Raw genomic sequence first — 22,381 nt, 5'->3', positions numbered from 1 at the left:
GCTGGGGAAAGGAGACTGGGCTCTCTATTCCCAAAAAATCATGCTGCTGCTGGGGGACAGGACCGACTGTCTCTGCTTCCAATACAGTGTCCTGCTGCTTGGGAAAGGAGACTGGGCTCTCTATTCCCAAAAAATCATGCTGCTGCTGGGGGACAGGACCGACTGTCTCTGCTCCCAATACAGTGTCCTGCTGCTGGGGAAAGGAGACTGGGCTCTCTATTCCCAAAAAATCACTCTGCTGCTGGGGGGCAGGAACAACCACCTCTGCCCCCTGTACCTCAGCCTGTCGCTGGGGAGGGAGGACGCTGCTCTCCTCTCCCTGCACTTCACACTGCCGCTGGGGAATGGAGACTGGGCTCCCAATTCCCTGCAGGACCGGTGGAGAAACCTCGGTCCCATCTCTACCGGCCACCTGGGGTCCTTCCCAGTAACATTCTACAATATCTGCCCAGCTGAATGGGTCTGGATCTGGGTCTGTCACCTTACCGTCCTGCTGAGCCTTCTCAATGGAGTGGAAGAGATCTCGGTAGTCCTGCTCCAGTTCCCACTCCAGGGTTGCTAGGTGAGCCAGGTCTTTCTCTACCTCATGGGGGTCATCCCACTCATGCCTAGCCTCCCTCTCATAGAAAATGTCCTGAAGTCTGGACTGTGCAGGGCTCCCGAAGTCAGGCTCTGCAAAGGACTCCCATAACAAGCCAGGACCATAAAACTCCTCTCCCTCTGGCTTGTCATGTTCGGCTGTCCAGGGTATATACTGTGCCATATACCACCAAAGCGCCTGGTAGGCATCCTCCAGCCATAGCTCCTGCCATACCCGGTGCTCTAGTTCCTTCACCCATTCCTCCAGAGGCTGCTCTCCCAGGAAGGGCATCCGCAGGGCCACTTGCTTCTGCAACCGCTGCTCTTCACTGGGGAGACTCTCACCCCGCTGGTATTGTAGATTATCCAGGGCCTGGTACCAGATGCCTTTCCTTAATGCATCCCGGCCATCCAGGTCCTCCTCCTCGTATAACACTGCTGGTTCCATCCTGGTGCTTTTAGGGTCGCTGTACTGAGACATGCGTTGTCCTTAAATTGTAGAATTCACAGAAATGGTGTCTCCTGTAGCTGTCCTTCTGGATGTAGGAACGATCCCGCTGCTTGCCACCAATGTAACGGACCGTTTCAGCAGACAAGGGGTTAAAATCCGTTTAGGCGATAAGCCCCTTTCTGAGAGACAGGCACAGCTACTGCAGAACACCAAACCCCGAACTGGATACAAAGTAGCACTCCAAACTGGAACCTCACGAATAGCTGCTAGCAGACGAACAGGAAAAGCATACAATCCTGGCAATCGGTCTTCTAACAGCATACAGTGAATCCCCCCAATAACGAGACAAGGCTCCGTTTTGAGGGTCAAGCAGTGGTCTGACTGTACTTGAAGTACAGCCTCTTTTATTCACAAAAAACAAACATAGTACTGCCCACAGGGGTTTGAAATACAACCAATCAGTAATTAACAACACATACAATGTAACTACAGCAACCAATCGTTCACGCCCCCAGAGGACCAGAATGAAGACTGGGACATAGGACAACATATCCCCACAATGCATCATGGTTTCCTCCTCTCTGTCCAGACAACCTGAAGAGCAATCCAATTATCTCTGAGGACAAAGGGAGATCGCCAATACACATGTGCAGACAACAGAACAGACATCACCCTTTAAACACACAATGGGACAATGGCACAATAGAAACACACCCAGCATATTCCCTCCCCTTATCCTGAGAGGAGACTCAATTATACATACAGTTAAACATACTTTCTACCCAACTTTCATAACTCTAAAACCATACATCACATTCACATACAAATTACATATTCGCAATCAATCCATTCAGGGGAACAACATATTAAAAAATGGCATGAATCAGACCAGGGGTTCAAAAGTTAGTATATGGCCCATAATCCAGGGGCAAGAGGCCAGCAGCCAGTCCTCTCCAAAGCCCAGTGGCGAGGTTGGTTTCGCCACACTGTCATCCACAGATCCCCCATAACATTTTGTCATCAACAGATCCACCATAATAGTGTCACCCACAGATCCCCTATAACAGTGTGACATCAATAAATCCCCCATAACAGTGTGTCATCCACAGATTCCCCTATAACAGTGTGTCATCCACAAATCCTCCATAACAGTGTCATCCACAGATCTCCCATAACAGTTTGTCATCCACAGATCCCCCATAATAGTGTCATCCACAGATCCCCCATAACTGTCATCCACAGATCCCCCATAACATTTTGTCATCAACAGATCCACCATAATAGTGTCATCCACAGATCCACCATAACAGTGTGTCATGCATAGATCCCCAATAACAACATCATCCACAAATCCCCCATATCAGTGTGTCATCCACAGATCCCCATAACAGGGTTATCCACAGATTCTGCATAAAAGTGTCTTCCACAAATCCCCCATAACAGTGTGTCATCCACAGATCCTCCATAGCAGTGTAATCCACAAATCCCCCTATATGTGTCATCAACAGAACCCTCATGACAGTTTCATCCACAGATCACCATAACACTGTCATTTACAGATTCTCCATAACAGTGTGTCATCCACAGATCACTCATAACAGTGTGTCATCCACAGACCCCCCATAACAGTTTGTCCTCCACAGACCCCCCATAACAGTGTGTCATCCACAGAACCCCCATAATAGTGTGTCATCCACAGATCCTTCATAACAGTGTGTCATTCACAGATCCCCCATAACAGTGTGTCATCCACAGAACCCCCATAATAGTGTGCTATCCACAGGTCCTTCATAACAGTGTGTCATCCACAGATCCTTCACAACAGTGTGTCATCCACAGACCCCCATAACAGTGTCAGCCACAGATCCCCCATAATAGTGTGTCATCCACAGATCCTTCATAACAGTGTGTCATCCACAGATCCCCATAACAGTGTGTCATTTCCAGATGCCCTCATAACAGTGTTTCATCAACAGACGCCCCATAACAGTGTGTCATCCACAGATCCCCCATAACAGTGTCATCCACAGATCCCTTATAACAGTGTGTCATCCACAGGCCCCCCATAACAGTGTCAGCCACAGATCCCCCACAACAGTGTGTCATCCACAGATCCCCCACAACAGTGTCATCCACACCTCCCCCATAACAGCGTGTCATCCACAGATCCCCATAACAGTGTGTCATCCACAGATCGCCATAACAGTGTGTCATCCACATATCCCCCATAGCAGTGTGTCATCCACAAATCCCCTATAACAGTGCGTCATCCACAGATTACCCATAACAGTGTGTCTTCCACAGACCCCCATAACAGTGTCAGCCACAGCTCCCCCATAACAGTGTGTCATCCACAGATCCCCCACAACAGTGTATTCCCCCATAACAATGTGTCATCCACAGATCCCCCATAATAGTGTGTCATCCACAGATCCCCCATAACAGTGTGCCATCCACAGATCCCTATAACAGTGTGTCATCCACAGATCCCTCATAACAGTGTGTCATCCACAGACCCCCATAACAGTGTCAGCCACAGATCCCCCATAATAGTGTGTCATCCACAGATCCTTCATAACAGTGTGTCATCCACAGATCCCCATAACAGTGTGTCATTTACAGATGCCCTCATAACAGTGTTTCATCAACAGACGCCCCATAACAGTGTGTCATCCACAGATCCCCCATAACAGTGTCATCCACAGATCCCTTATAACAGTGTGTCATCCACAGGCCCCCCATAACAGTGTGTCATCCACAGATCCCCCATAACAGTGTCATCCACAAATCCCCTATAACAGTGCGTCATCCACAGATTACCCATAACAGTGTGTCTTCCACAGACCCCCATAACAGTGTCAGCCACAGCTCCCCCATAACAGTGTGTCATCCACAGATCCCCCACAACAGTGTATTCCCCCATAACAATGTGTCATCCACAGATCCCCCATAATAGTGTGTCATCCACAGATCCCCCATAACAGTGTGCCATCCACAGATCCCCATAACAGTGTGTCATCCACAGATCCCTCATAACAGTGTGTCATCCACAGACCCCCATAACAGTGTCAGCCACAGATCTCCCATAATAGTGTGTCATCCACAGATCCTTCATAACAGTGTGTCATCCACAGATCCCCATAACAGTGTGTCATTTACAGATGCCCTCATAACAGTGTTTCATCAACAGACGCCCCATAACAGTGTGTCATCCACAGATCCCCCATAACAGTGTCATCCACAGATCCCTTATAACAGTGTGTCATCCACAGGCCCCCCATAACAGTGTCAGCCACAGATCCCCCATAACAGTGTGTCATCCACAGATCCCCCACAACAGTGTCATCCACACCTCCCCCATAACAGCGTGTCATCCACAGATCCCCATAACAGTGTGTCATCCACAGATCGCCATAACAGTGTGTCATCCACATATCCCCCATAGCAGTGTGTCATCCACAAATCCCCTATAACAGTGCGTCATCCACAGATTACCCATAACAGTGTGTCTTCCACAGACCCCCATAACAGTGTCAGCCACAGCTCCCCCATAACAGTGTGTCATCCACAGATCCCCCACAACAGTGTATTCCCCCATAACAATGTGTCATCCACAGATCCCCCATAATAGTGTGTCATCCACAGATCCCCCATAACAGTGTGCTATCCACAGATCCCCATAACAGTGTGTCATCCACAGATCCCTCATAACAGTGTGTCATCCACAGATCCCTCATAACAGTGTGTCATCCACAGATTCCCCTATAACAGTGTGTCATCCATAGATCCCCCATAACAGTGTATCATCCACAGATCCCCCATAACAGTGTGTCATCCACAGATCCCCCATAACAGTTTGTCATCCGCAGATCCCCTATTACAGTGTGTCCTCCACAGATCCCCAATAACAGTGTGTCATCCACAGATCCCCCATAACAGTGTGTTATCCACAGATCCCCCATAACAGTGTGTTATCCACAGATCCCCCATTACAGTGTGTCATCCACAGATCCCCCATAACAGTGTCATCCACAGATCCTTCATAACAGTGTGTAATCCACAGATCCCCCATAACAGTGTGTCATCCGCAGATCCCTAATAACAGTGGGTCATCCACAGATCCCCCATAACAGTTTGTCATCCGCAGATCCCCAATAACAGTGTCGTCCACAGATCTCTCATAACAGTGTGTATGTGCAGTATTATCTCCATTCACTGCTATAGAATTGCCAGTGATCATTTATTTTCAAAACATTCATTGCATAATAGAGGATGACGATGCATTCACATTTTGCTCTCCCTTCACTTCAGGGGCCCGAATGGGACAACCCCTTTTTTTCTGCTTGTGGTTTTATAAACTGCACCACGAAAAAAAGAAGTCCCCTGGCCATTCTTCATGGGGGTTACCATGTCCAGAATTCCCTTTGAAAATAGGCATTAATGAAAATCCAAGTCAAAACTGCATCAGGGGTCCCACTTTTATTTGGGGCCCCACTTTCAATTTTGCCCAGGGCCACACTTTGTCTTAAACCGGCCCTGTTCACCGGAATAGCTTTCGGTTTTTGTTCTATTGCCTACACTTGATGGAGATAAATCTGTGCACCCCGGGGCATCCCTTGTCTGGACATCTGGTGAATATACTACTACTGCCTCAGACACCAGGAGACCATGGTCGGCCGTCACCTTACTGGGCCTGCCTTATTTAAAAAAAATAAGTTGGTGGTAGACTTGGAATCACTGAATGTCACATCCTTAGCTCATGTCTTTTTCAAGAACTTTGATTGCTCGTGTGAAGGATAAACTGATTAAATCTACAACGCGCACATAGATGATAATCCATCAGTATCTGGCTCATCTCCAAAAACGGCATAAGCATATTGCATTTCTGGACAGTGCGTGTATTAAAAAAGTCTGGAAGGACGATTATACCACGAGCTGCAGAGGATCCTCTGTGCACTGCAGAGGACTCGAGCACATGGTCCATTTTATTTGTCTTTTTCTTCCATTTTAACATTTTTTAACCAGTTTCAACCCCAACAATTTTTGTTTTTTGGGTTTTCTTGTTTTCCTTTCTACAATTCGAACGCCCAAACTTTTTATATTTGTCATTCACATACACATGAGAGCTTATGTTTTAAGGGACAAGATGTATTTTTTTTTATTGGCATCATTTAATTTACCTTATCTCTTATTGGAAAAAGAGAAAAAAAATCTTTATGGGGTGAAACTGGAAATAAACAAACACAATTCTAGATTTTTGGGATTTTGATATACCAGCATTCACTATGTGCAAAAAGTAACATGAAGCCCCTATTCTGTGAGTCAATATGATTATGGCCATAACAAATCTGCATAATTTTTATTATTTTCTATTTCTTTAAAAAATAAAATAAAATTTAAAACATTCTTTCCTCACCATATTATGACACCCATAGCTCTTTTAAATTTCCATCTACAGAGCTGTGCAAGGGCTTGTTTTTGTTTTTGTTTTTTGCAGGGGGAACTGGCCTGTGGAGGCATCTGGGAGAACCGCAGCGGTGGGGATCAGGTAAGTATCAATCTACTGTATACAAAAGCAAGCTGCGGACACTTGCTAAAAAATCTGGTAAAGTCCATCAGTGAGGTATGTCAGAAGATTTTAACATTGGAGATATGTGCCGTTGAACCCATCATTCACTAAAATGAAGGGGCTGTGCAACGTGCCAACCCAGAAGTGGAGGGGTGGGGGGCTGGAGAGAAGGATGGGAGTGGTGGCAATGGCAACAAGGGTGGTAGAAGTCCTAGGGCCGTGCGTGCAGTGGTTGGAAGAACACAACCCCTCCTCCCTTTGGGGAAGAACCTGGATGTTGGGGTCTCCTACTTGGTGGTGACTGGGGTGCTCTTGATGTTAGATGTATGGGTAGCGGGGTACAAGGCAGGCCAGCTTTGCTATAGTAAAATAAAGTCTATCTTTTACTGAAGATGGAAATACAAGTAGCAGGCGCAGCTCTCAAGTCTTTCACAGTGTGGGTTTTTTGTTCCGTAAGGCTGTGTATAGGGTTGGCTGTGATGGTGGTAGTCGTTCCTGAATCTCTCACCTCAGACACATGCAATCTTTCCAACTGACCAAAGGCATGCAGTCTCTCTCAAGATTTCTCTGCAATGCCCAATTGTGGGGGGCAGTGCTAGTTCAGATGGCCCATCTGTCTCAGTAGTGTGGCGGGCACCTGAAGTAATATAACCCAAACCATGTGCAGTAAAGTCTAAAGCTGTATGTGTACGTTACCTTTGCTGTCTTTGTCCAAGCACTGTTGCTTATAGTCCTTAACCTTCTGTAGTAAAGATTCTGCTTTCCTGGATGTTCCTTAGCACATTTGCTTTTCTGACAGCTTTCACTCACAGGGATGGTGTCTCCCTGGAGAATAGTACCTTTCTCATGCACTATCTTGCCTGGCTTACACGCCAACAGTAGCATACTCATTTTCACCGTTGATTGACTTGCCAACAACTACCTGCTAGCCAGGGGAAAGTTGGACCAGCTCACCACTTGGCAACTATTAATAAGAAACTGCCAGTTAACTATTTCTTACCCATACATAGCCTTTTGGGACACATAGTGCATAGTAAAGTAACACTAGCCATTTGCACCACTGTACATGCATAGTTAGCATCTCAGTCAACAAAACTATAACATTAACCCTTTAGCAGTTGACCAGTCACTGCAACTACAGCACTTTCTGAGCACTGTGCTCTTTTGACTCCTAATTATGATGCAGATCTATGGATTTCCGAGTTTGTAGTTAAAATCTCCCTTTCAATGTAATGAGACTCTATTATGATGTCTGACTGCAGCCTCAGACAACTAAAGATCTGTAAGCAAGACTGACCTTACTTTGACTGATGTCCTATGCAGTTCTTTGTTTGCCCCCCTCCCCATAATGTAATAATACTTCCATACAGTTACCTTAAATAACAATGCTTTATACTGCTAGAAAAAAATGATACACCGTACTTTCTCTGTACAATTTTATTTTACAAGAAATTGAGGGAAAATCAAAGGTAGAGTATGGCCTCATGCACTTCTATGGACACTAAACTAGACAGTACTATGGGCATGTGAATGCTGATTGAAAGTGCTTTATATCCTTAGTCATTCATTTGCATGCTTATTCTGAACAGCACACCATGTGGTATGGCATGGTACTGCAATTGCAGAGTCGCATTGGATTTATAATGAATGCCCGGACCACACAAAGTGACAGGCCACAGAAGGAACGTATACAGATCACATTAGATAATTTTTCATTTATATTTAGATATTTGTATATACAGAATATAGCATCCCTTGATACTGTACCTGTTTGCCCTACAAGTGAGGCTGTCAGCTTGTGAGGCGTCCTGGATGATATTTTTAATGCAGCTCTAACATGGTAATACCTGGGAGAGATGGGGAACATTTTTAGATGTTTAAAGCAATACAATTAAATTTAGTAAACTTAGCAAAAATATTCAATAACATAAAAAAGTCAGGATTAGATGACACTGGAGCTGACACCAGATATGGAATTACCGAAAGAAATAAAAAAGTGGCAAGGCCTTTGGACAAATGACCCTTTTTAATCCATTGTAAAAAAAAATATGCTTTTTTATACAGTGAAAAAGAAAGTACACCAACCAATACCAGAGAAATGTGCTTAAGCAAGACTCTTTTGGCATTAAATCTGACCCATTATATCCTATGTCTGGGTATGCATTGGGAGCAGGGTCAGATTGGCCCACCAGACCAACACAGGATCCTCCACTGGGCCCAGGCTCTGACACCATAATGGGCCCCAAAGATCCAAGAGAAAATACTCGTTTGGCCACCTTAGGAGCCAATCACTTGCCACTAGGGTCTATTTCTGGAATTCAAAACCTATTAAACTTTACTGAAGATATAAGGGTTGGGGCTTGAGAATAATTTGATCTGGTGGGCTCCAGGAACCTCAGTCCGACACTGATCGGGAGCATTTTCAAACTCATTGTCAACCTCAATACTTTATGTTGGTGCCCCCACTTTGGTGTACTGTGATAAAAGGGTACCGATTACTATACCATTTGGTGTTTAATTATTTGCATCGTACAGGAAGATGCCTAAACTATAGGAAAGTTGATTAAACAGAATCTGACAGCAGTTTTGACCATGCTAACTGCTGACCGCACTAGGTACCAGCTAGGGACAGCAGGAAAAACATACCTTCTGTGTAGGTTTAATCATCAGCAGTAGTAAGAATATAAACTTCAATTCTGCCAGATTCTGTAAGTGTCCAGGAAGAGGAGCTTCAACTTCACTGTGACATACACTCTGCTTTGAGATGCCAACATCCAATTTGACATCACCGCAATCAATGGCCGTGGTGGTGTCCGGATACCCTTGCAAACTATCTGACCATTTGTCATGAATCAAGGGGATCTGGACACCGCCGCGACCAGTGATTGGCTGCGACAATGTAAAACTGGATGTTGACATCAGCAGCGGAGCCCAGCAGAGCCTTGCAGGCCTGCAGGAGAAGATGCAGGGAGCCGGTGGGAGGCAGGTAAGTGATCATTCCTTTACAGGTCCAGCTAAGTGTGTGCGGGGGGTTGCCAAAACTCTTCCCATTCTTTCACAACTCATTTAAGTTAGATATTAGCAGGCAAGCAAATTAAAGAGATGTCAATTGAGCCTTATATACAGTAGATGTACACACCCTTACTTTTTCGCAAATTTCATCAATGACTATTTTCTTACGATACAAAATGCTATAACATATTGTGACATGCTCGTAAAACCGTCTACAGACTGCTAGTCATGTCCGAACCACTGGGTGACCACATATTTAGCATAAACAACAGAGAGTCAATGAAATAGTGTTTTATTGTACTTACCCTCTCTGAAATAAGTCAACATTGTGGAATTTATGGAGCTCTACTGAAAACTCTAATGTCCCCTGTACCTCAGACATTGTATTTTCAGGTCATCACCTATAAAGGGAAACATAAAAAATGGGGGGAAAATCAGATTTTGGGTCAACAAGATAAAATTTGTTTAAGAGTCTCTCTGGTTTCATAATGAATTTTTCGATCTGCCCAGAGAGCCCCAAACACTGCATATTTTTGCCACATTTACCTGTTTTTCATGTCAGCACTTTCCTCTTCTCGGCATCACTGCATCCTGGCAGGATGTTTATATGCAGAACTTCCTGTTTTTATCAGCTTCCTGTTGGGTTTTTAACCAATCCCAGTATGCTTTCTCAGGGTTGGCTCCACCTGAACTGTTCTCTCTGCAGTAGTCACTCATTCTACGTCTCCCCTCTCCATGTTAGCTAGGTGGAGCAAGCACTGAGAAACATTACAGAGCAAAGCATTGTGGTATTATTTAGAAAACTCAACAGGAAGCTGAGGGAAACAGGAAGTTCTGCATGTAAACATCCTGCTGTTTAATCAACTGTTCATCTAATAAATCCATCAGTAAGGTTAAACCAAGGGAATCTTTTTAATTATGGTATCATCCCTTCTTGTCTAAAGGGCCCATGAGCAGCTACACAGATAGCACCAATGGTATGTCTGACCCTGTGATGGGTGATAAATCTGGAGCACTTATAGACTTTCTGGTCTAAGTTTACACCACCTGCTTTATGCCAGAATTGTGCAGCAAAAGTTTAATGCATTTTTTTGCAAGCCCACTTTCCATTAGGCCACACCCCTTTTCAACTAAGCCACGCCCCTTGTCAGATAAGCCCAAGAAAGGGTTTAAAAATGTGGTGCAAAGCATGTAGGCCAGGTTGTGATTTAAATGACTACAGAATTTTGCATATTTTGATTAGTGGTGTACTACTTTTGTAGCAATGATAGCAGCAGTTATTTAGGCAACTGTATGGCACTGATATTTATGGCGCTTGTAACTATGGTATGATATACTGTCTAATGTGTGTATGGCATGGTTATTTCTGCACTGTATGGCAGTGGTAGATATAGGAGATGATCAGGGCCGGCCTTTGGGGTGTGCGGGCTGTGCGGCCGCACAGGGCGCCATAGTAACAGGGGCGCTGGGCGGCCGACAGCTCGCAATGTAATCTGCGGCAGGCGAGGCTGTACTTGTGTTCTCCCTCGGGGCGCCCCCTCCATCTCCCCCTCCCCTGTCTGACCTGCCTGCTGCCCCCGCCGCTGCCAATAAGAAGAGAGACAGGAGGAGGAGGGGAGGGGCTGTGGCCACTGCGCCACCAATGAAGAAAACTGACCTGTAATACAAATACAGGAGGCGGGTGCTGGAATCAAATAGCCGGCACCCGACCTCTGTGACAGGGAGCTGCGATCAGCTGCAGTTGAGTTAACCCTTCAGGTGCGGTACCTGAGGGGTTAACTGCCGCTGATCGCAGCTCCCTGTCACAGAGGTCGGGTGCCAGCTATTTGATTCCGACACCCGCCTCCTGTATTTGTATAAGAAACGTTGGTGGCACAGTGCCCCCCCCCAAACACCCTAGTATAAGAAACGTTGGTGGCTCAGTGCGCCCCCCCCAGTATAAGAAACGTTGGTGGCTCAGTGGGAAGTGCCAATGAGGGTTAAAAAATAATTTAAAAAAATTAACTCACCTCCTCCAGTTGATTGCGTAGCTGCCGGTCTTTCTTCAGGACCTGTGGTGACGTCACTGAGCTCATCACATGACCCATTACCATGGTGATGGATCATGTGATGTATCATGTGATGAGCACAGTGATGTCACCACAGGTCCTTTGACAGAAGACGATCTATTGGAGGAGGGGAGTTAATTATTTTTTTATTTTTTAACCCTCATTGGCACTGCCCACTGAGCCACCAACGTTTATTATATTGAGGGGGGGCGCACTGCGCCAATATTTATTATCCTGGGGTGTTGGGGGGGCGCACTTCGCCACCAATGTTTATTATACTGGGGTGTTGGGGGGGGCGCACTGCGCCACCAATGTTTATTATACTGGGGTGTTGGGGGGGGCGCACTGCGCCACCAATGTTTATTATACTGGGGTGTTGGGGGGGGCGCACTGTGCCACCAATGTTTATTATACTGGGGTGTTGGGGGGGGCGCACTGCGCCACCAATGTTTATTATACTGGGGTGTTGGGGGGGCGCACTGCGCCACCAATGTTTATTATACTGGGGTGTTGGGGGGGGCGCACTGCGCCACCAATGTTTATTATACTGGGGTGTTGGGGGAGGACGCACTGCGCCACCAATGTTTATTATACTGGGGTGTTGGGGGGGGCGCACTGCGCCACCAATGTTTATTATACTGGGGTGTTGGGGGGGCGCACTGTGCCACCAATGTTTATTATACTGGGGTGTTGGGGGGGGCGCACTGCGCCACCAATGTTTATTATACTGGGGTGTTGGGGGAGTCGCACTGTGCCACCAATGTTTATTATATTGGGGGGGCGCACTGCGCACAACGATGGGTTAGGGAAATTTCACAGCAGAGTGCGCATGCGCTGGGAGCCTCGCCGGCGGTTAGGGTAGGGAAAAATTATGGGCCAGTGCACAGGTGCGGTGATCGGATGGATGTTCTCAGCAGGACACCGGCCGACACTGCGCATGCGCTGGGAGCCTCACCAGCGGTTAGGGTAGGGAAAAAGCACTGGCCCGTACGTAATTTTTCCCTTCCCTAACCGCTGGTGAGGCTCCCGGTGCATGCGCAGTGTCGGCCGGTGTTCAGCTGAGAATATCCATCCGATCACTGCGCCTGCGCACTGGCCCATAGTTTTTCCCTACCCTAACCGCCGGCGAGACTCCTGGCGCATGCGCACTCTGCTGTGAAACTTCCCTAACCTGACGTTGTGCGCCTCCTCATGTCATGTCCGGTGCGACCGGAAGTGACGAGGGTAGGGAAATCTCACGAAGTAGGGAAGTATAACATTACACCGGCCTTTGGGGTGTGTGGGCTGGTAACTACTTGGTTGGATAGTCAGCCAGCCTATGCCATGATGCCAGCAACAAGCAGTGTTTTTTTTTTTTTGGGGGGGGGGGGGGGGGGCGCCACAAGGTTAGCTCGCACAGGGCGCCTGGACACCTAAGGCCGGCCCTGGAGATGATATATACTGTCTATTCTCTCATAATGAAAATAACAAACACTTCTTCACTTGGAGAACTTCCACCATTCCAGCCCCTCACGTCTCCTACAGTAGCACAAAGTTAGATAGTTCTGGAAAAAGAAGTCTTGTTTCAAGGTAATGAGACAATCACTTTGATGGAAATGAGGAGATAGATTGTGGTGGAGACAGGCCAAAATCAATGTTGGCTCATTATAAAAAGAAAATGTCTTCTATGTCACCCAACTAACGAAGCTATCAATTGGAGCTGAGCATCATGATATCAAGATGTGCTATCTGTGGTTTCATGATGGACTCAAGCTTCACACTAACTGAAAAAGTTATTATGGTGCACAAATGAAACAGTAAGACCTTGATCAGAAATTGTTTTTTTTTAACCCAATATTGGGTCCAGCAGCTAAAGGAGCCCATACAGTGCTTTACATGGAAGAAATTTCGTAGCAGATATAACAGTAGGCCACTGATTATCATGCCGGGTTTTGTCACAAGAACCAGAAGGGCCTGGTATTTGCTATCTACCTCCCCGCTCTTTCTTTGACCTTTCCAGACCATTGAGCAGTGGGTCTGGCAAAGTTTCTCTTCACCTAATGGCAACTAGGGTCAACTAGGATCAACAAGGGCTGGACGCCTATGTTCAAGAGCCCCGCAGCAGCTGCATGGACTGCCTTCATGGTACCTTTTGCCTTTGGTCTATCTTTTCCCATTATTAAAGCCTCATTCCCATGACCATAACTGCAGATCTGAAAAACACGGATACACGGATACCAGCCATTTTCAGTATGTTTTTGGAGTGTAACGGTGTTGCTACATGTTGAGGCTTTTTGATGCAGTTTTAAAGCCAAAATCACCTATCGATCATAACAGGGCGGAAAGTATCAAGAGCAGATACAACTTCTCCACATTATTCAATCCACTCCTGGTTTTGGCTTCAAAAACTGCATAAAAAAACCTGAATGTGTGGCACCACCATTGGGGTATGGCCACACAGAGGTTTTTGGATGAGATTTTGAGGCATATCTGCTTGCAGGATTTTCAGCCAGAGCCAGAAGTGGATTCAAAAGAATTTAGAAATATAAAGGAAATAATTATAGTTCTCCTTCCTGGTGGGTCCACTCCTGACTTTGGCTGAAAATCCTCCAGGAAGATCTGCCTTAAATCCTCGTCTAAAAAACTCTGTGTGGCTGTACCCTAAGAAGAACTCCTCAAGAACTGACTCAAACAAAGGTGGAACATATAAAGTAGGTCTTGGTTGCTTCAAACCCAGGACCACAGGGCTGCAATATAGTAACAAAATAGACTAGAAGGGCTCAAAACCTTAACATTTGGTAAATACATTTTTGTTCTGTGCAAAATTTATTTCAGAAGTAGACAAAATATAAAAAAAAAAAAAAAAGATTTATTTTCATCTCCAGTGGATATAGGACATAAATGTTCCCACTTTACTTCAGTCATTGCTAATATATTATCTAATTTGTGAAATTATTTCCATGTAACGCGTTAACAGAATCTGTAATTTTGTAAATTTTCTCACTTGTAAATGAACAAAAGCAAATAAAATGCTTCGTACTGAAGTCTTGAAAGTGACAATAGGAGTCAGATTATTCATTACCAGACAGTCAAACAAATTCCCGGCAATGGCACACACTGGTTTAGTAATTAGCCCGGATTAGCATTTCTATTGCAAATTTATTTAGAGCAGGGAATAAACAGAACATGGAACGTATAACGACTAAACTTGGAATCGGCGCTGAATATTTGTTTCATTTCCATCATGTCGAGTAATTGCTCTCTAATGAGTAATGATCAAGTGGGCAAACGAGAAGATGGAAAAATACCCCCAAACTAGAAACCCTTTATTAAATAGATTTCCCGACTTTAGGCTAGGTTCACATAGGAGACTAGTAGATCCCTGTCAGATCCCATTATAGTCAATGAGGATCCAGCGGTGTGTGTAGGGTGGCCAGACGGGCCTGGACGTATGCAGGGATGTCCTCCTTTCTCAGTAGCTCACGCTCAGACAGCAGTATTGTGCTACCTGAGCGTGAGCTGCAACTACAAACTGACTGAGGCGTCTCTCACCCCCAGTCAGTCACTAGAGCCGGCGGACATGTCCTCTGTGGCTGACTGAGGGTGAGAGAAGCACTCCGGGCTGCCCCCAACTCACCTTCCCGTCTTCCAGTTCTTTTTCTATTCCCCGTGGCTTACTGGAACCGGGGCGTGGTTTAGCATCTGATGGGCATGGCCAGTGAGGTCCGGCTTTATGTAGTGAAGCCAGAGGCCACCCTAGGTGCGTGGCAGTATCCAGCTATGCCAGAAAACATCAGATATCCACTTCTAAGCTCAGAGCAAGACTAGATATGGAATGTAAACAAGAGTGTCCTCATTCACTTACAGAATGCAGAGATCCTGAAAATAGTGAAAATGTGAAAGCCTATTAGAAGGTAAAATATGTGAGAAACAGAGATGAGCAAATATTGTAAAATTAGTTTCTGAATTGGCAAATTTCAAAAAAATTCTATTCGGTTTTGAGGTGTGTAAGAGAGAGACTAGTATGCTACTCTGGGTTTCTGGGCAACATATATGCATTGTCTGGGGGAGTGCGCTTTCTCATTATGGAAATTACCTAGTGTAGAATATTGTAAGCCATTTGACGCTCCTCTGGGTTTCTGCAAAAAATATATGAAAATGAGCACATCTTATATTAGGCTCAGCTAATTCGAAAGCTAACTTGAATATCTTTCCCAGAGATCCAGAGGAGGGTTGCCTGGGGTAAACTATACTCTGCACATATACTACACATACCCAGAGTAGAATACTAGTCTCCCTCTCTCATATAGACTAATTTTCAAAGCAACTAGAGCATATTTTTAAAAAATTCATGATGACTTCCAAATCGGTTGAATCAATTTGTTCATCTCTAGTCAGAAAGTTTTTTTTTAAATTATGCAGAGATTAAAATTTATTTAGACAAATCTAGAAATGTCCTTTAATGGTTTCCCTCCATATGTTTTAATAAATTGCAGCAGGAACGTATTACGGCGCAGTCATGGCCTTTGGTTAAGAACTTTAGGTGCTGGATATATTGTTCTGTTCACCCTTCACCCTTTCAGTACTGGGACCTTTTCAGGTTGACATATCAGGACTGGCAACCTTCCTGATATCTTTAGTTCCCAAATCCCTACTGATCGTACCCTTCAGTGAAGTCTAATTAACATACAGTTTTATCATTGACAACAGTTAGTGGGACTTTCAGTTGTTGACCTGCCACCAACAAATCCTTATATCACATCTAGCTGACATAACAGTACTGGGACCTCTAGTTCTGCAATCTCTACTTATGTGACCTTTTTTCATGTTGAGTTGACATACAATCTCAGTACTGGGACCTGCCAGAGGAACCTCTAGGTCTTTAATCCCTACAGATGAACCCTTCATCATTGACATATAAGTACTGGGACCAGCCAGTGGGACCTTTGGTTCCCAAATCTCTACTTATGTGACCTTCTCTTGTGTTGAGTTGACATATAAAGTCTTAGTACTAGTACCTGCCAGTAGGACTTTTAGGTCCCAAATTCCTCCAGCTGTCATCCTTCTGTTATTTCAAGCTGACCTTTCAATACTGGGACCTCAAGGTTCCAAATCCCTTTTGATGTGACCCTTCTTTCATGTCTGGTTAACATATCAGTTATTGGACATGTAGGTGGGATTCCAGGTTTCTGAATTCCTATCGATGTGACCCATCTGGTAAATTTCATGATTTAATATGGATGAAAAAGTAGATTCCAGACAACCAGGTTGTTCTAGAAAACAGGTTGCAACCATCTGGGTCAGACTCACCACCAATGAACTCCTCTGGTTTTATTGTAGGACCTTCTAATGTCCCTCTGCCTAGATGAACTGAAGTCTGGGCTATCATAAAAGCCTGAATGCTCCACAGGAGAAAATACAGGTTATTTTTCAGAAATAGGAACACGTGGACACAAGATTACACCTCCAGCACATCTCACCCACCGCTCCACACAACAATGATACCACAGGGGTTATGTTCACAAATCACATGTTCCTGCCCAGGTACTCTACACAGCGGGAACCTTATATGAAATCATAGCTATCTGCTTATTGTGACAAACAATTACTGAGGCCTCTATTTATTCAGAGGACCTGAGTTATCCTTGTAGCGAAGCTGCAGATATGGTGGGGAGGACTGAGTGCATGCTGCAGAGCTGAGTGTGTCATGTTGTACAAAGTGCTGTTATTGAAAAACTGTCATTCATGATTGTTGTAAGACTGGTAGTAAATCACACAAGGTGCCTTTAAACGACAAATTCAGTGATACTGCTCTTACAGATAGATGGCGGTGAAAGCCATTCAGTCATGTCTACAGACATAGCAGTGCTGAGTTTATTCGGAGACTGTATCTTATATTTTCTACATTGTCTTCATTAAATTCACACTCTTTCCTATGCTGTAAAAGTAAACGTCTTTTTTGTCTGTTCTCTATAGACATCCAAACACAGAGACCAATTTACCCCACATTTGGCAGATAGGTAAATAGGGAGTTGGAGTAGATTTTTGTAAAGGTCCTGACCTTGCTGAACATCACCGAAGTGAGAGCTAACTCCAGCCTGTTACAATGTCTCCACCTCTTAGGAAACCATATTGGATCAGCCATGTGCCACCCGGCATGGGAGCTGACAGTTCATTTCTCATCAGTATTGTGTCAGCCTGTATTGTATTGGACAGCTTTCCCATCACTGCTGTTCTCTGTTACCAGCCATTAGCTTCACTCAATTTATTTTGTTTGCTGTTTCTGTGTGTGGTTAAAAGACATCTACAATGCCCCCAAAAATAGTGACATATACAGTGCCCCCAATAATAGTGACATCTACAGTGCCCCCAATAATAGTGACATCTACAGTGCCCCCAATAATAATGACATCTACAGTGCCCCCAATAATAGTGACATCTACAGTGCCCCCAATAATAGTGACATCTTACAGTGCCCCCAATAAAGTGACATCTACAGTGCCCCCAATAATAGTGACATCTACAGTGCCGCCAATAATAGGTGACAATCTACAATTGCCCCCAATATAGTGACATCTACAGTGCCCCCCAATAATAGTGACATCTACAGTGCCCCCAATAATAGTGACATTACAGTGCCCCCAATAATAGTGACATCTACAGTGCCCCCAATAATAGTGACATCTACAGTGCCCCCAATAAATGTGACATCTACAGTGCCCCCAATAATAGTGACATCTACAGTGCCCCCCAATAATAGTGACATCTACAGTGCCCCCAATAATAGTGACATCTACAGTGCCCCCCAATAATAGTGACATCTACAGTGCCCCCAATAATAGTGACATCTACAGTGCCCCCAATAATAGTGACATCTACTGTGCCCCCAATAATAATGACATCTACAGTGCCCCCCAATAATAGTGACATCTACAGTGCCCCAATAATAGTGACATCTACAGTGCCCCCAATAATAGTGACATCTACAGTGGCCCCAATAATAGTGGACATCTAACAGTGCCGCCAATAATAGTGACATCTACAATGCCCCAATAATAGTGACCATCTACAGTGCCCCCAATATAGTGACATCTATCAGTGCCCCCAATAATAGTGACATCTACAGTGCCCCCAATAATAGTGACATCTACAGTGCCCCCAATAATAGTGACATCTACAGTGCCCCCCAATAATAGTGACATCTACAGTGCCCCCAATAATAGTGACATCTACAGTGCCCCCAATAATAGTGACATCTACAGTGCCCCCAATAATAGTGACATCTACAGTGCCCCCAATAATAGTGACATCTACAGTGCCCCCAATAATAGTGACATTTACAGTGCCCCCAATAATAGTGACATCCTCAGTGCCCCCAATAATAGTGACATCTACAGTGCCCCCAATAATAGTGACATCTACAATGCCCCCAATAATAGTGACATCTACAGTGCCCCCAATAATAGTGACATCTACAATGCCCCCAATAATAGTGACATCTACAGTGCCCCCAATAATGTGACATCTACAGTGCCCCCAATAATAGTGACATCTACAGTGCCCCCAATAATAGTGACATCTACAGTGCCCCCAATAATAGTGACATCTACAGTGCCCCCAATAATAGTGACATCTACAATGCCCCCCAATAATAGTGACATCTACAGTGCCCCCAATAATAGTGACATCTACAGTGCCCCCAATAATAGTGACATCTACAGTGCCCCCAATAATAGTGACATCTACAGTGCCCCCAATAATAGTGACATCTACAGTGCCCCCAATAATAATGACATCTACAGTGACCCCAATAATAGTGACATCTACGGTGCCCCCATAATAGTGACATCTACGGTGCCCCCAATAATAGTGACATCTACAGTGCCCCCAATAATAGTGACATCTACAATGCCCACTAATAATAGTGACATCTACAGTGCCCCCAATAATAGTGACATCTACAGTGCCCCCAATAATAGTGACATCTACAGTGCCCCCAATAATAGTGACATCTACAGTGCCCCCAATAATAGTGACATCTACAGTGCCCCCAATAATAGAGACCATCTACAATGCCCCCCATAACAGTGACATCCACAGTGCCCCCAATAATAGTGACATCTACAGTGCCCCAATAATAGTGACATCTACAGTGCCCCCAATAATAGTGACATCTACAGTGCCCCCAATAATAGTGACATCTACAAGTGCCCCCAATAATAGTGACATCTACAGTGCCCCCAATAATAGTGACATCTACAGTGCCCCCAAGAATAATGACATCTACAGTGCCCCCAATAATAGTGACATCTACAGTGCCCCCAATAATAATGACATCTACAGTGCCCCCAATAATAGTGACATATACAGTGCCCCCAATAATAGTGACAATCTACAGTGCCCCCAATAATAGTGACATCTACAATGCCCCCAATAATAGTGACATCTACAGTGCCCCCAATAATAGTGACATCTACAGTGCCCCCAATAATAGTGACATCTACAGTGCCCCCAATAATAGTGACATCTACAGTGCCCCCAATAATAGTGACATCTACAGTGCCCCCAATAATAGTGACATCTACAATGCCCCCAATAATAGTGACATCTACAGTGCCCCCCAATAATAGTGACATCTACAGTGCCCCCAAAAATAGTGACATATACAGTGCCCCCAATAATAGTGACATCTACAGTGCCCCCAATAATAGTGACATCTACAGTGCCCCCAATAATAATGACATCTACAGTGCCCCCAATAATAGTGACATCTACAGTGCCCCCAATAATAGTGACATCTACAGTGCCCCCAATAATAGTGACATCTACAGTGCCCCAATAATAGTGACATCTACAGTGCCGCCAATAATAGTGACATCTACAATGCCCCCAATAATAGTGACATCTACAGTGCCCCCAATAATAGTGACATCTACAGTGCCCCCAATAATAGTGACATTTACAGTGCCCCCAATAATAGTGACATCTACAGTGCCCCAATAATAGTGACATCTACAGTGCCCCAATAATAGTGACATCTACAGTGCCCCCAATAATAGTGACATCTACAGTGCCCCCAATAATAGTGACATCTACAGTGCCCCCAATAATAGTGACATCTACAGTGCCCCCAATAATAGTGACATCTACAGTGCCCCCAATAATAATGACATCTACAGTGCCCCCAATAATAGTGACATCTACAGTGCCCCCAATAATAGTGACATCTACAGTGCCCCCAATAATAGTGACATCTACAGTGGCCCCAATAATAGTGACATCTACAGTGCCGCCAATAATAGTGACATCTACAATGCCCCCAATAATAGTGACATCTACAGTGCCCCCAATAATAGTGACATCTACAGTGCCCCCAATAATAGTGACATCTACAGTGCCCCCAATAATAGTGACTCTACAGTGCCCCCAATAATAGTGGACATCTACAGTGCCCCCCAATAATAGTGACAATCTACAGTGCCCCCAATAATAGTGACATCTACAGTGCCCCCAATAATAGTGACATCTACAGTGCCCCCAAATAATAGTGACATTCTACAGTGCCCCCAATAATAGTGACATTTACAGTGCCCCCAATAATAGTGACATCCTCCGTGCCCCCAATAATAGTGACATCTACAGTGCCCCCAATAATAGTGACATCTACAATGCCCCCAATAATAGTGACATCTACAGTGCCCCCAATAATAGTGACATCTACAGTGCCCCCAATAATAGTGACATCTACAGTGCCCCCAATAAAAGTGACATCTACAGTGCCCCCAATAATAGTGACATCTACAGTGCCCCCAATAATAGTGACATCTACAGTGCCCCCAATAATAGTGACATCTACAATGCCCCCAATAATAGTGACATCTACAGTGCCCCCAATAATAGTGACATCTACAGTGCCCCCAATAATAGTGACATCTACAGTGCCCCCAATAATAGTGACATCTACAGTGCCCCCAATAATAGTGACATCTACAGTGCCCCCAATAATAATGACATCTACAGTGACCCCAATAATAGTGACATCTACGGTGCCCCCAATAATAGTGACATCTACGGTGCCCCCAATAATAGTGACATCTACGGTGCCCCCAATAATAGTGACATCTACGGTGCCCACAATAATAGTGACATCTACAGTGCCCCCAATAATAGTGACATCTACAGTGCCCCCAATAATAGTGACATCTACAGTGCCCCCAATAATAGTGACATCTACAGTGCCCCCAATAATAGTGACATCTACAGTGCCCCCAATAATAGTGACATCTACAATGCCCCCAATAATAGTGACATCTACAGTGCCCCCAATAATAGTGACATCTACAGTGCCCCCAATAATAGTGACATCTACAGTGCCCCCAATAATAGTGACATCTACAGTGCCCCCAATAATAGTGACATCTACAGTGCCCCCAATAATAGTGACATCTACAGTGCCCCCAATAATAGTGACATCTACAGTGCCCCCAATAATAATGACATCTACAGTGACCCCAATAATAGTGACATCTACAGTGCCCCCAATAATAGTGACATCTACAGTGCCCCCAATAATAGTGACATCCACAGTGCCCCCAATAATAGTGACATCTATAGTGCCCGCAATAATAGTGACATCTACAGTGCCCCCAATAATAATGACATCTACAGTGCCCCCAATAATAATGACATCTACAGTGCCCCCAATAATAGTGACATCTACAGTGCCCCCAATAATAGTGACAT

The 22,381-nt window shown here is 44.9% G+C and overlaps 1 protein-coding gene across 1 annotated transcript in view; it reads right to left on the bottom strand.

Annotated features, from left to right (window-relative positions):
- The window catches only part of FAM135B (family with sequence similarity 135 member B), a 115,282-nt gene extending 105,289 nt beyond the window's left edge, over window positions 1-9,993 (bottom strand). The window contains exons 1-2 of the mRNA XM_040433829.1: window positions 9,917-9,993; window positions 8,367-8,446 (exon numbers count right to left, since the gene is read on the bottom strand). Of these exons, the coding sequence (XP_040289763.1) occupies window positions 8,367-8,446; window positions 9,917-9,993 (157 nt within the window). The remainder of the gene's footprint in view (window positions 1-8,366; window positions 8,447-9,916) is intronic.
- Window positions 9,994-22,381: the final 12,388 nt, after the last annotated feature.

The sequence above is a fragment of the Bufo bufo genome, chromosome 5, assembly GCF_905171765.1.
Source record: "Bufo bufo chromosome 5, aBufBuf1.1, whole genome shotgun sequence".
NCBI lineage: Eukaryota > Metazoa > Chordata > Amphibia > Anura > Bufonidae > Bufo > Bufo bufo.
This window is presented reverse-complemented; position numbering and strand designations above follow the sequence as displayed.